Below are 16031 nucleotides of genomic sequence, written 5' to 3' on the forward strand. Positions count from 1 at the left end.
TAGATCATCACTCAAAAATACCTTTCCTGTCAGCCTTCGGATCCACATAAGAAAAATGCATAGCTACGTCAAAATTAAGCAGCACACTCTTTTATGATGGATTCTCCCCCATTCATGGATTAGTGCCAAATAATAAAACAATTATAACTCAGATTGGTCTTGGATTTGATTAATTATTTGATTGAGTTTTTCTCTGCAAAAAAAGGTAGATCAAATCAGGTATCGTGGAGCAAATATAATCCAAATCAAATGTTACAGTCCTGACCCAATCTAGAATTCCAAACAAAGTCACAACAAGGCTACTAGATACCACAGAGATAAAGAAACTATGATAAAAAATTGTATAAACGGTCATTCACTATAGCACTGAAATTAGATAATTGTGATCAGGGTGTTTAGCTTGAGGTGATTATAAATCAATACATGAACTTAGATCAGATTCTGAAACCCCAAACTCCACCATTTGTTGAATTGAGGGGGAATGACCTGTACACCTCGGAGATTTGGGTTGCTGTTAAGTCAAGTGTCAATCCGATGAATAGCTATGAAACCCTCGAAGGGAGCAAGATTTCACAATTTTGCCGAAAAAAAAACATGCTTTAACAAAAATTATTGATTATATTTCAAGCTGAACCATGTAAGTGAATTTGTCTTGTGTCACAAGTAGGACACAGACAAAAAAAAAAGACAAAGGAAAAGAAAGATACATGAGAAGAGAAATATTATCACAGTGGCAATAAGGAGGAAATTAGACCTGAAAATAGTCCTAAAAGAGAAAAACTGGTCAAAAATATGCAATTTCATCACTGATGGAAGTAGCCTTTCAAGTGATTCACATGGAGGGAATCAATGAAACAGCCAATTTCTGAGGCAAATGATTGTGCCAGCCCCAAAAGAGCAAGGCACTTACGATATGACAATAAAATTTAAAAAAGAGCTGTGTATTGATAAAGCATTGAGTTTGACTAAAGGCTACTAGCTTCAAGTAAACTGAAAAATAATTGCTTCAGAACTCCTTGAAAGATATTTTCTTAACTTTGAAGAGTGGTCCAAAACCACCAATGTGGAACAGAGACATCAGATTCAACACAGATCATGAGAGACTGATTCCAGACGGCTAACCCTCAAATATTCCTTGGTTATGCCAACTCATTCAACTGAATGGATGCTAATTGTCCAGGGTATGAATTAAATTAGAAATCAATAATCTGATGGCCTAACCACCTAATGTAACTCAATTCCATCACTAAACTTGGTTTTGGAATTCTTCTCATCTAATTTTCATTTAATCACGTAGAAGAAACTTATTGAACTGAGATTATCCAGTATAAACCCTAATATCTCATAATGGCTGAACTGATTTCAGAAAAACTTTTTATCAAATTGAATGCAATTAAAATTTTCCCACACTTCTCCTGAATAGGGTGGTTTCCTATTATTTTTTTATTGCCTAAATCGAAAGATTATTACTCCTGGAGTACGTATTTCACGCTTTTAGATTTTTAAATGACGATATCTATTTTTCGCGATCAAATGAAAAGTGAAAAATTTCAAGCGCGCGAAAACGCGACGGGTAAGGAAATCTCTCCGTGTGACGTATTTCTGGTTCCCCCTCCCGCCTGGTAGGTGACCTTGATCGAGGCTCTGAGCGCTGATAGGACGCAGGATGCTAACAGGTAGCTGAGTACCTTCCTGTCTGGTAGCGCATGGCTTAAAAAAGGTTTATTAATACCTTATCAAGCGAAGAAAACTTTCCGACCTTAGCCAGTTTTAATAGGTGATTATTAAGACATGTTTCCCTGAGCTCTGTGCCTCATGCATGCATTGGTAGCCTCTGACGATGCATAACTCCTATCCTCTCGTGTAGAAACTAGGTCCCTGTGACGTCACGTGGAGTGGAATCGCATGGGCGCCAATCTGGCCTTTTTCAAATGAGGTTAAAATTTGACCCTTGCCATTCGTCTAAACCGGTATTTCAAAAACCAAATAATTTGTGTATTATGAATACACTAATGGTGGGTAACGAATCGCCATCAATGCCTTTTGTTTTCTTTGATGAAGGAAACTACCCTATTCAGAGACTGCCATTTGACTGCCTAATTTCACTTACATCTTAACATTTTCCACCATCAAAAATCTCTTGCCTAAGCCCTTAAATCCATATTTCATGAAAACTAAGCGTAGGCTAATAAATAAATACTTCTGTCAAAAATACTTCACACGGGCCTGATAACGATATTGATGAGACAAGATTACTGTTCTCACTAATACTGATGAAGTTGATTGCGTTCAAAGTTACAAAAACTCATTGAAATTTTCACTGAAAACTGAATAAAAACACCAGTTTCAAAAATTCACTGCCTATAATCACCAAAACCAAATTACAATAGCAGCATTAGCAGCCAAAATTACAATAGGTCCATTCAATTCACACACAAATAATGAAACTTTAACAAAAAATATATGGATAAATTATTTACATTTCTTTTAATATTGGCCAAGGATGTTATAAATAATTAACATTCAAATCAGAAAGGATTAGCAGAGGCAGATATGAAAGTTGAGTGGAGAATTGTATCAAACCAATCTCAGGATGGCTGATGACGATGAGTTGATGATGATGATGATATCCAAGAGTTCATGAAACTTTAGGAGTTTGTTCATTTTTCACATTATCACAGAGCCTTCGCTGATGAGCACGCCACAAGTGAGTGCGCAAACTACTTCTATTCTTATAGTTCACATCACATAAGAAACATAGCCAATTCTCTGGCTTTGAGAAATGCTGATCAGCCAAATGAGTTCTTAAATTTCCATTATTACTGAACCATGACGGGCAATGAGGGCACCGTATTTTTTCAACTAACTGTCCCTTAGTAATCCTAAAGTGATCCCGTTCAGGAGAAACTAAAGCAGCGGCAGCAGAAGATGTACAGGGAGTGGCACCACTGCCATATGTTGAAGTGGATTTTAAATTTTCAGGAAAATGGTGAATTTTCGAATGGATAAAACCAGAACTTAGGCCATACAATCCTGAAAAAACAAAACCTACCATCAGGTTTACTTTCATTTTTTCACTGCTTCAATATGATCCTAGTACATCTGTGCATGCCAATTAAGTTTCTCAAAGCATGCATTGCCTAAAATATAACATCAGCCTTAAAATGACATTCACATGAAAAATAAAACCTGGATTTGAGAGTATCTAAACCTCAACAGTTTCATTGTGACCTATTTGAATCAAATTGAAGAAACAGCATTCTTAAAATAATTTTTACATCTTTCAATCTGTTAAACCTCCACTTATGCTTCAATTGGCTTTTTTCTGTCAACAAAATGGGATAAGTAGACATAATTTTTATTATCTTTTCAAACTATCATTTTAAAGCTGACATGAGCACAAAAATGTCATTCATTTTGTCTAATTCTTTACACAAATAATAAGGTGCCAATTTCCTTGCAGAGTGTGAGCATAACAACATTCTTGGATCTTCTTGAGAAGATACCTCAAAGTAATTGCCACAAGATGCTAAATAAACTCACTGTATACACTTGAACAACTGTACGGAACAGTCATTTGGGTCTATGACAAAGATACATGTGACTTCCAAGACTATGTTTGTTACGAAATGTCCGGCCACACAACAAGCACTTTTCTGGTACACTGCCAAAGTGACGATCTATAACATGTCTGCTCATATTCGACTTCCGCACCATCTTCCCGCAATAAGAGCATGGCCTTTGATGAAGATTTTCACTCAAATACGCTGCAACAGAATTAGAAAAAAACCAGTTCACCAAGCATAGTCCATGACTATACAATAATGGACAACTCCTCATTATAAGCTCTTTATGCAGTCAAAGATTACACCTCAATTCCCATTTAACTCATTCATGAAAAGAGTGACCTCAAATATTAAACATATGCTAAATCCCTTATGCCTTATGACAAATGAAATAAAATTTATAGATTACAGTTGATTTTTTCCATAAGTTTTTAAATAGAGCTTTCCTTGGCAGCTTCATTCCTGAGACGTCTATGCACAACAGATATATGTGTTTGCAAACTGTTTCCAGTCCTATAAACTTTGCCACAAAACTTGCATGGAGTCCACTGACTTGGTGAATGACGATCAATGATATGCCTTTTCAGGCTAGATCTTCTCATCACTTTTCCACAGTACCCGCAATACACTGATAAGTCAGCAGGAGGAGGAGGAGGAGGTTTCACTGGAAAGAAACCAGTGAGACAAATTACAATGACAGACTACTGTTTATCAGCCCATCAGGTTACCAAATAATCAAAAATCAAGAGATAAGAAGGAGCAGAATACCTATAGTCACCCTCCATCTTGACTCCGAATTTCTGCTCAAGTTGATTTAGTACTCAAATAAGTCAGTGACATCAGATTCCATGATTATTTAAAGCATTATCACAGCACCGCTCCTCCTCTACAGCAACACAGGTGACTTCTTCTGAGAAGTGGTCTCGGAAACAATACGCTAATACTTAAGCTGATGGCTATCACTATCATGTATACCGCTCATTAAGGGGCAACCCGAGTCTCTTGTTGCACAAGAAATGTACAAATACAGAAGTGCCTTCATGAAAATATACCACTAAAATATACCTGATAAAACTTTGGAAATAGTTTGATGGATCTCATTTTCCGAAAATTTCTCTAGCCAGGATATACTCCTTTTTTCCAAAAATGTAAACGATTAGTTGCCTAAAATGGTTTAAGGATTGGGTAAATATTTAGTATATATTATGCATTCCAAACTGAATACCAGAAAATCGAGAAATATTTAATTATACAAAAAGCAAAACAGGAATCATTTATAAGCATTCACACCAACTCAAGCGTTAACATGAATCATAATTAAAAATTTATTGCCCAACAACTTTCTTACTCAGAAAAAAATGGAACTTCAAAAATATAAAAGACATTGTACAACAATTAAGCCATGTATTCTGACAGAAATGTACTTGACATGCGAGATAGGGCATCATGTTTTTCAATCATTGATATAGGACCAAAATATGTGAAATAATATGCAAAATACAGCCAAATCCTCAAAGATTGCGTCTTAATTAGCTGCTTCCCAATAAAAAGTGTCAGAGTCGAAAATTAAATCATATTATTTCACCTACAAATGGGTCATGGAAGTGTAATATTTTGAGTTTAAAATATGGATTATAAAAAGATGATCAATGAAAAATTGGCGAATTGCTCATGATCATGGAGAGCATTCAAAGATACCTCACAGTACCTGTTCAAAACTAATCATCATTTCAAGTGAAAGCAAATAGGTACCTTCGTTTTATTAAAATTAGAATCAATCAAATGGGTAATATCCACTAAACATTTTCAATTAAGGGTAGCAATATTCTTTACAAGACATACCAATATTTTCTAACTAATGCTTGCGTAATAACTGCACTTAGTAACTCATAAATAATTATTAAACGCAATGACGAGTGAAATTGATTCTTCAACTCTAGGCCTGTAATTGTAATCAAGTACTCTTTAACCCACTGCTCCTTCCAGGCACTTTATTAACCATACCTATACCAGACATTTCCTCAATTTTCTTTCATCTCTCTCCTGATGAAGACCACTAAGCAGATAATAACAGACAAGTCCTCCATTGCAGACTTGCAGCTACAAATGTACTCTATTGTGTGGCTGGTACATCTCCTTAATTTAACAAAATCGTCAGTATCTGTCCAGTTTTTACCTATGCACAGTAATATGTTTTGCAGGTGTAATGTAAACTTATAGCACTCCAAGATAATATTAAAGTGACAAAAAGAATTAATAAGAAGAAGCTTAAACCAAAATTTCATTCCCTAACTTACAATTTGAGTTATTAAAAAATTCTTCACAATAGAGTAACTCCTAATATTCCTGCAGCCATCTAACTCATAATATTCTTCAATTTATTTATAATAACAATATAATAGAGATTTGGCACATCTAACTTGTTTTTCGACCTAATATCCTTTCATGATTCACATACATTTATGATAAAACAACAAGGCACCTGACTCAAGAATCAAAGCACAAATAAAAATGAGCTGAATGACTTGTTTTAGTCTGTTAAGCAAATAAAAATGAGCTGAATGACTGAGTCTGTTAAGCAAAAAGCTTAACAGACTCAGTCATTCAGCTCATTTTTATTTGTGCTTTGATTCTAAAACAAGTCCACACAAGGTAAATTAATAATTCTATACAACCAACAAACCATGGAATAGAAGAAAACAGAATGATGATGCAAATAGAATGCTGACAGTTATACGAAAATTAAGCCTATGCATGAAGCGACAGGGGGTGAGGGAGATCATTTCAGACGAGTCACACACTCCTCGCCTGTTGACTCCTTCTCCTTCCTCTGGCTTCCCTCCTCTAACACCCTCACTGTGTATATAAGGGGCTCACTGTTAACCAATTGATCACCTTGATAATGACTATCTAAGTACTAGTTGAAATCCAGGGCTGGAATAATGAAGTTTTGTGGAACATTACAAAGTGAGTTATTTTGTACCATAGATATGTGGTCCACCAAGTGAAGCCTGAACACTTGATGCATACACCTAACGTATTGCATTTGTTGATATCATCTCTCTTTTCCATCATGCTAATTAACTCCTGAGTTATGTACCATTTCAAATTCAAACTGAAAATATCCCCAATAACTTTAGGCGTAAGAGCACATTCACCCCTACCATCTAGTTATAAATATCTATGCACAAATCTCAGCTGACTCACAAAAAATATGAAATTAGTGTAATCATTAGAATTTCACGCAGGTGGACTTTTCCAAGGCTTTAGAGGTTACGAAGTTAAACTTTCATTTTTTTAAAAACTTTAAAATTCTAATATCTAATAATACGAGAAGAATAATGTCACCTTTTAAAGCCTGCATTTTATCTCTAGTAGAAGAAATACGTAGGTGTGAAAAGATTAGCTGATAGGAGAATTGAGTGGAGAGCTGCGTCAAACCAATCCTAGGATTGTTGACCAGTGATGATGATGAGAAATGAATAAGCATATGCCACTACACTAGATGTTAGGCCAAATAACATGACCATGAAATGCATATTCAATCTATGACACAAAGTATAATTATGGAGTAGGATGGCATATAGTAGTTTGGCGGACACATGTAGAAATGTTAAGGTTTCAAGTAATCACAATTTTCTCCATGTAGGAGTTGCTGGTTGCAGATGGGTCATGACCACTGCGGTAGATAGGAAAATGTCTTTGTTTCTGACTGTAAGTAAGGTAAGCATTTAAATTATAAAGAAGATACATACACCAAAGTGGAAATTAACATTCTAAACAACCTGGGCAATGGTCCTAAAATTTCAAGAGAAAAATAGCGAAGGAATACAATATATCATTGTCGACTGCTATTTCATCTAAAGAGAATTTCAATTGATAAGGCTGCAGTTAAGGAAGTAAAGAGTAAGAGGCTAAAAAGGACAATGAAAAAGCAATCAATGACCATAGCTGCAAAATGTTCTCATCAAGCATTAGCCTACAACATCTATACTGGCAGGCCTCACCATAAAGAGGAGGCAGAAAAAATATCTAGTCATCAGCCAAATTCAACAGTATACAGTCAATGGATGATTGGAAAAGTCTAGGAAGAGGAAATAATAGTATGCCAGCAAATAAGAAGTGAATCCCTATTTGTTGATTAACTATCGATTGACCTGAGAATCGACTGGGTTCTTCCGAAGAAACATTTTTGGAAACATACACTGTCAATGGAGATAAGCTGAAGCCATGAATTTCACAATGGCATAAGTCCACTAGCCAGGATTTGGGACGAACAGCTTATATGTGAATTTAAGCCACAAATGAAGCTTAGATGCCCATAGACATGTTCACTGTATAGCTGAACAAAACTTGTCGAGCCAAGCACAATAAACATAATTTCATTTTTGCCCATCTCCTAGCAAGTCCAAGAAATTCCTAAAATAGATTAACATTAATAGTAAACAAATAGTAAAATAGGCAAAAACAACTGTTACAAAAATGGCCTAAATCGTGTTATAAAAGAGGAAAAAATACCTAAGGGAATTCTTAATAATTTGCTATAGCCTAGACTATGTATTATCAATACCCATAATATGATTAACATTTTGACCATAGGGAAGTCAAGGGGTCTAAGAGCATAACTCTGTATCGGTGGAATTTTGTCCGATACCATAGTAAAGTTTATGCAATTACGTGCACATACTACAGCACACTCCCGATTATCCGGGATAATGATGGGGAAAGACGGCACGCATAATCCGAAAACACGGATAACGGATAATTTTCACTAAAAAAGTCTCGTAATGTTCATAATTTATGTATAACAAACAAACGTATTATTCTTTAAGCAGTTATTCTGTTATTTTAAAGTGCTTCCCGGACTCATTGAAAGCTTTCTTCGCCAGTCCGCGATCTTTATAGCGGCGATAAAAGGTTTTACCAATCTTATTACGGCTCCGTATAAGAACTGGTTCCGAAAACCACGCATCCACTGCTGCATGATCACGGATACAGAAAAGTGGTTTACACGGACGATTCAAAACCACTGCGCGACGTCAGAAACCACTTTTAGGCACCACGCCACGTAGTCGCGTCTCACGCAATTTTCCCGGGTTGCAACTGCTGCGGGACTTGTATCCGTGATCACGGAGCGCAATCGCGCTCTGCGAGGCTTGGAAAACGGGTACACGAAGCTCCCGTGAATGCAGCTAGCGCGCGATCGCTTCCGTTTTACGAAGGGGTTTCTAATGGAAATATTGAGCCCGGTGTATCCTAGAATTAATATACAGTAATTCCGGTGATTTTGCGTCCGATTTTATATTTTATAATAAAGATCGTGGAAAATACTGAGAGAGAGAGAGAGAGAGAGCGATAATCATGCACGGATAATCTGGAACCGGATATACCGCAGCCGGATAATCGGGAGTCTGCAGTATATGGATATTTCATCAACATGCATAAAAACATTTTATACGGATATTTTTGCCACTGGTAGGTCTATTTCCTACAGAATCATTGCCGCAATGATTTTCACGAGCAGCATTTTATGCAAAAATTTCACCTTTTATGCATGCTGACTGTGCAAATGATGCTGTGTCATTCCATGTCAGTTCATCCAGGCATGACACCCAAAGACTCGGATTTTGATTAAACTTGGCAAATTTCATCCTTCCATATAGGAATGAAAGAGTGTAAAATATTTCTTGGCTACTTTACTAGTTTTTTTTCACAACCATTTGAAGTTTGGGTGAAACTGAAGTTTTTCAATGAATGCAGTCTCCAGAGGCACTAGTACCTACAGAGGGAAATAATTTGTCTCAGCCATACTTTTCATCCAATTCTTATGAAAATTTGCAGGTTTACTATAGAGAAGTCATGAGGATACTATAAATTAGATATTGGCTCAAATGGGTTAGAACTTTCTGGGAAGTAATAAAGACAAATGCATTTGAGAGTTGCATTACAGCTATCTAACATTTGCACATCATTTTAATTCACATCCTGCTGCAACAAGATAGAGTAAACATAAACAGGTGAAGGCCATGATGACAGCACTCGCAGCCTGACAATGAGGGAACTAACGGCCACCATGACAGAAAATGATAAAAAAAGAGTCAGAAAGTCCACTTACGTTTTCTTAGTTCATATCTATCAATGTAATCATAACTCTCATTCTTCAATAATAAGATCATGCTTACAGCATAAAAAAAATACACACACATTTAACTAAAATCATTTAGAGTAGCCTTTGTTAAAGTTTTGTGGGCATTAACGCATGTAGACAAAAGTCAAGTTCTCACCGTTAGCATATCATCATATATTATTCCTCAGATTGAAATTAATCATAATCAAAAGGTTACGTAAATAGCTGATACTTGAAATTTATAGATAACTCTTAATAACATTCCAACCTATTTACTATTCGCAATTGCAGTAGAATTCCCACACTGAATGAATAGACTAGGAAGATTATTTTAAACAACAAGTTCAAGTAAGGAATTTACAAGGGCTGCCCAAAAATTTATGCACCATGTTTTTTTTCATCGAAATTTATTTACTGCACATTATGAGAATTACACACACGAAAGAATGATTTTTCAACAGCAGGCCCTATTTTTTTCATGTAATCTCCTCTGTTCTTAGGCCCTACCACTGTGTGAAACAAGGGCCCTGTTTGCCCAGTTGGCACCAACGTTAGTCCCTGTCCCCAACCACTGCAAATCATGGGAGCACGGCCTTCTGACGTCTTCAACCTCCCAGCCCAGCAACTAACTGTACTCCTGTAGACATCAGATGCTCCATAGACTTTGCACAAGCATTTTTTAATATTCCTTACAGTTTCTTTCTCTGCAGTGCAAAATTCAATGATGGCATCCTGCCTGTAATGCACATCACTCACAGATGCCATTTTGAAATGGTCCTGCACCAATGCTATGAGTCAGACGAGCCAGAAATTTTGCACACTCACCCATGAAACTTCAGATAATGCATACGTAACGTCTCACATCTGCACCGCCGTTGTAAAAATACCGCGGTGCATTACTTCCTGGGCAACCCTCATATATCTTTCACAGTGATGAAAATATCTGAATAAGTGCAAAACGTCAACCCTAAGTCAACCCAATGGAGTGGCCCATGTCACATAACAGGTAATCTTCAGATACATATATGTATTTTTCTACATTCTATAGATGCATAGTTACTGTCATTCTCCCCTTCCTTCTGAATTACAGAATGCTGAAATTATGTATAGCCTTCAATCGATAATGTTATGATAATGTGGCAAATAGCCTGATGCTATGAATACCTTCCATGTGTAGATGAAATAAAGCATTGCAACTCCACCTGATGATGCTGCACAAAATCAAAACCCTGACCACAATATTTTGAAAAATATCAAATGTTGTGGAATCGCAGAAGAATTAAGTCAAACACTCGATATCAACTGCCCTTCACATCTAGAAGTAATTGGTAGTGCTTTTCCCACCATGGTGATTGCGATACTAAGAACATTGGTAGAGTGTTAGCAGAGAATGGGAAGGAGGCATCCTCATCCTCTTCCTGTCACTGAATTGGTGAGTCAGCACGAGGACAACTATCTCATGGTCAGCAGCATAGATATTTAGGATCCAGCCTTCAAAACTGTACAGCATGATGGCACCCATATCAAATTCAAACAAATAACAGGAGTAACTCACTCACATTCACAGCAGACATTGACAGTTGATGTGTGTGGTGCACACAGTTTCATATTATATCTGTTCTTTCAGTTCTCATTGGGAGACAATGTCAGTAACCATCACTTACAAACCTTAATATAAATATTCAATAGAAACAACTTCAGGCTTGAAACTGTGCTTTTTCTCGACAGGAAATAAAAGTACATATTATCCTTTGTAAGGCCCATTATTTATATTTAAAAGGCATGACTTGGATTTCATAACATTGTAACATTTCATAACACACCTCGTAAAGTGAAACAACATAGTGTAACACCTTTGACTTCCTACATAAAAATTTCACCTATTTTTCTGTGAATTCCTGACATTCAACACTTGTCATTGTGATTAAAAAGCAATAATTTAGTAATTCCACATAAATTCAATTAAATGACCTGGATTTCGACATTGCTCATAGTTAATAACTATTACTTATCATAGAAACACACACTTAGGTAAACACACACACACACCTCGGACTACTGAATTTCTTAACACATTATCCTGATAACACTCAATCCCAACATTTTAGTATAAATGCTCTCCTTGTGAAGCATGGTTTTAATATGTATTAGGATTCATTATGGGAAAGGATTTCATTGCATTTAAATTATGCATTGAGTCATCTAAGAAAGCCACAGCCAATGGTTGACTGAGTTTTGGCTATACTGAGCATTAGGAATCGCCTATTGGGGATTGAAGACCTTTCAGCTAAGAATCATATAATAGATGACGCAGTGGTAGTAATTGGCACAATTTTAAAAAGCGCACGAAAATCAGCTCCCTGCGTTGTGACAATTCTCCCTGACGACGTGAGAAAATATTGAAAGTCACATAACGGTGGGCAACGATTCTCTTTGAAGGTGTTAGAATTCAAAATTCATGTAATGGTGAACAATGGCGTTCAGTCATTCACGTCGTCGCTCCTGATTTTTCTTTGTATTTATCCAGGACATTTATGTTTATGATTTATGTGTTTATTTGATTTGTGAATTAAAAGTGAATGTTCCAATGCATGCCAAATCTATTTTAAGTCAAAGCCATCCTAAAGTGGGGGTCTAATGTATGAGGATAGACATCACCTCAGGCTAAGCCACGAGCATGTAAATATCACAAATTCTAGATAGGGAGGCCAGTTAATTTTTCTGTAAGGGGTGTCCAACGGCTTCATCCAAGATTTGAGCAGGGACAGACAGTAGCCCAAAACACTATCTACTATGCTACTATGCCCCTTGGTGCCCCTATAAATAGCTCATTATAATGAACGTATTTGTGAAAGCCACTCAGGTGCTATCGTCAGTTACTCCAGCTCATGAAATGTGCTAAGCAATGCCTGAGCTTACTCTAGTTAATTGTTATTGCAAACGTAAATTCCTTTTTCGTTTTCTTCCATTTAATGGATACCAACAGTTCATGATATTTTTCTGGTTGAATTGGCACTAATAGTTATCTACAAGCATTCATGGTGGTAATATAGCAGTCTTTGCTCAATGATTTTACTGGTTATTTGATCACTCTACATTTTACAGAAGTTATTCTGATGACATAACCTAGCATATCAACTCCATTCTTGGTTTGATGACAGACACTTCTGGAAGCGTAGAAAGTAACCTATTGTTATTATTGTCCCAGTGATTTTTAGTAACCCTATAGTCCACCAAACTCATTCACCTCATAATGAATTCTCAATTTTTGGAGTTGAAAAACCATCATATTCCTCAAATATGACAAAAAGGGCTGAATAAGCGAGATACATAGTGTCTCGCAAAAGTTCTCCATACACCTTGAATACTCTTCAGAGACATGTAAAATCAAGCAGCATGGATTTCGTTTCTAAATCTGTAATAATTTACAACCTAACACCAGGCAAATTCTTTTTCTCGTCAAATGAATAAATTTAAAGACAATACTCATAAGGAGGTAATTGCTTGTTTAAAGTGATGTCTCCACCCCTGATGTCACCCAAAAATTATCTAGAAATGGATTTCATATTATGGACACTTCAGCCGGTTTGAAATTGTTGCAGAGTGCCACATTAACGATGAAGCAAAGCACCTAGTTCCTCACCAGTATTTGGCACGTAAACAGCTGACCACTTACACTAAATACCATTCAATAGACCACTTTCAATAAATGTTTTGCATAATTTATTCAGCAAATATATAATGGCCCATTGTCACTTCCAGATTACCTCATATTTCAAGTTGCGTATATCATTCAGAAGAAGAACCTAAAGAGGCTTACTTTTTCTCTCTATATCATATAAATTATTTCTGTCCATGGAAAGTCAGCATGCACTAAAATACCTACCGTTTGAAAGATCTCTGAATCACTAGTGCAGCCAGTACTAGTGTTTCACTCAGAACATTTAGGTTGATACAAAAGATATCTGTTTCTCAGCATAATGCACAACCACATTCTTCTATTTGTTCCAATTTCTCTAGAGACCGTGCAAAACATTTGGGATACTCTCTAACAACTTGGCTCCACTGTCACAGAGCACACCCTTTGGGGCAGCAATTTTCCTAAGACTAAGATTAGAAATGGAACCCACTACCTTATGTGGCAAGAGATAACTCCAGTCAACCTCCTCGAGATTATATTTCAATCAAGTCTTCTAATAACCCCAATATACCACTTCATCACCTGCCATAACAGCTAACCAAAATATAAATATAAAAAAGAATGCTAGCATGTGAAAATAGCATGATTTTAACATAGGTGAAAAGTTCTTGCTCAGATATGCAAATGCTAGTTCATACAGGATGATAAAATATGAAGATAGCAACCATAACACAATTTGAATCCATTTTTGCTGAACAATTCCTACTTGGAAAAATGGCAACCCATGAAAGGTTATCATTGCGTGATTCCTTATGTATTTGAGTTTTTACATTCAGACTGCAACTAACGGCAGAGACCCTCATCATGGTCAACAGAAATAGAGACACTAGCAGCAAATGATTACTAGTGAAGCAAGAACCTGACATTAACAGATATTTTTCATTCATATGAGCAATTAATAGAGCCTCAGTAAACTTCACTCATTCAGCAAACTTCAGATCATTTCCTTAAACAAATAAATAACCTCTGCTCCTAAATTCACATAAAAATATGTTTGCTGATGATGCTGTAATCTATTGCAAAATTAGAAGACACTGAATTTAAAATCTTCTAATCAGCCTTAACAAAGTTCATTAAAGAAGCCATGAGAGGGTACTAGAACTGAATCTCAGTAAATGCACAGCAGCAGTATATTTCTTGCAAAGGACATCTATCTATCCTCATATAAATGCTGTAGATGGAGCATAATATTTAGATGGAATAATAGCATCAGAAGAAGTGAAATGTCTTGGAGTTAATTTTTTTTCCCGAACATTCCAAACGGATGACTAAGATTCTCGTCATTTAGGCACGTCAACCTAAACAATTTTAAAGCGAACAATAAGTATTCGTTAGTACGTTTTCAGTTGTTGTTCGGTATTCATAATGAATTGATGCATCATAACGTTTGATTGGGTAAAGTTATATTCTAAACATTAGCTTACCCCGGTACGCAACGTGTTAAAACAACTTCAATCATATTGCAGGGAACACATTAAAAAAATATTTGTGGTAGTGTCCTATGGAAGCTAGGATTTGTCAAGTGTGTTGTGGGAAGGTCCTCAGATGAAAAACAGAGGGGTGCAACTTGGCAATCATCAGACTGCACCTCAAATAGGCAGCTAGCTAATGGTATTAGACGAAGAAAGATTTCATTTGTAAATTAAATAGACTACTAAGAAAATTTGCTTCATTCATCAAAAAACAGAGAGAACAGAGCATATTACACAGCTTTTACATGAGTTACACCGAGAGCCGCTGCAGGCCCAGAGTCTAAGTGCAAGGCTTAGATTGCTGATCAATTAAGAACAGATACTTTTGAGAACAACATGGAGGCCATAATCTCAGTCTCACATCAGATTTCCAGGCCCAAAAGAAACAATAACATAAGAGAGATATTGCTTTTAATGGCTGGATACGTGTAAGAATTTATTTACCCCTAAATAATAAATGACTTTCTTACATGCTCAGTTGAATTGAACTCACGCAGACAATCACTAAAAAAACACCTTTTTTCATCAGATAAATAGCTTGTCACCTAACACATGGCATCACAAGCCTAATGAGATGGCTTGCAGAGTAATACGTGGATGAAGATGAAACTCTTGCAATAGAGAACATCTCACTATGTTCCACATTACTTACAAAATCACAATGCTATCATCAACTTATCATCAGAGCAGATCATAAGAGCAAACTCAGCTTCCTTAACAAATATCAAATATAAAAATCTATTTCAGCATTTAGTGGAAATAATCCAAAGTATAATGGCAGCACCAGCTGCTAACATCAATAAATTGTTACTAATAGCCAAACAATCTCCAACAATGATAATGCCAGGATGAGGTCTATAGAAAAATAATTCGATTTATGAATCTTCAATGAAGCCTAAATAATTGCTCAAACAGATTCAGTGATCAGTGGAAAGAATATTTATAAGTGCACTGTGACTTTTTTTCATCAACCAAAGAAGTGTAGGTTCACACAAGTCTCACGGTGGACTTGTAAAATTCTGAATTTATAATTAATAATATGGTAGTCAACACACAGAAACAGTTTATTGACATTGATTCGAGGTAATGATAAAAGTACTTTGAGCATTACTTTACAGCATTTTAAGTATCATAAGTAAATATTATCTCACAATGAAAACACACTG

General features: G+C 36.1%; 1 protein-coding gene across 15 annotated transcripts in view; it reads right to left on the minus strand.

The window, feature by feature from the left end:
* Positions 1 to 16031, minus strand: part of LOC124156964 (broad-complex core protein-like) — a 111060-nt gene that overhangs the window by 71004 nt on the left and 24025 nt on the right. Inside the window, exons 5-6 of one of the 15 annotated variants that reach the window (XM_046531502.1) lie at positions 3544 to 3767; positions 3019 to 3033 (exon numbers count right to left, since the gene is read on the minus strand). The exons of 10 other annotated variants lie outside the window; for them this stretch is intronic. In XM_046531502.1, coding sequence (XP_046387458.1) covers positions 3574 to 3767 — 194 coding nt within the window. In that variant the 3' untranslated portion in view covers positions 3019 to 3033; positions 3544 to 3573. 4 more of the 15 variants (XM_046531420.1, XM_046531498.1, XM_046531464.1 and 1 more) reach the window with 4 other exon arrangements.

This window comes from Ischnura elegans, chromosome 1 (assembly GCF_921293095.1).
Source record: "Ischnura elegans chromosome 1, ioIscEleg1.1, whole genome shotgun sequence".
NCBI lineage: Eukaryota > Metazoa > Arthropoda > Insecta > Odonata > Coenagrionidae > Ischnura > Ischnura elegans.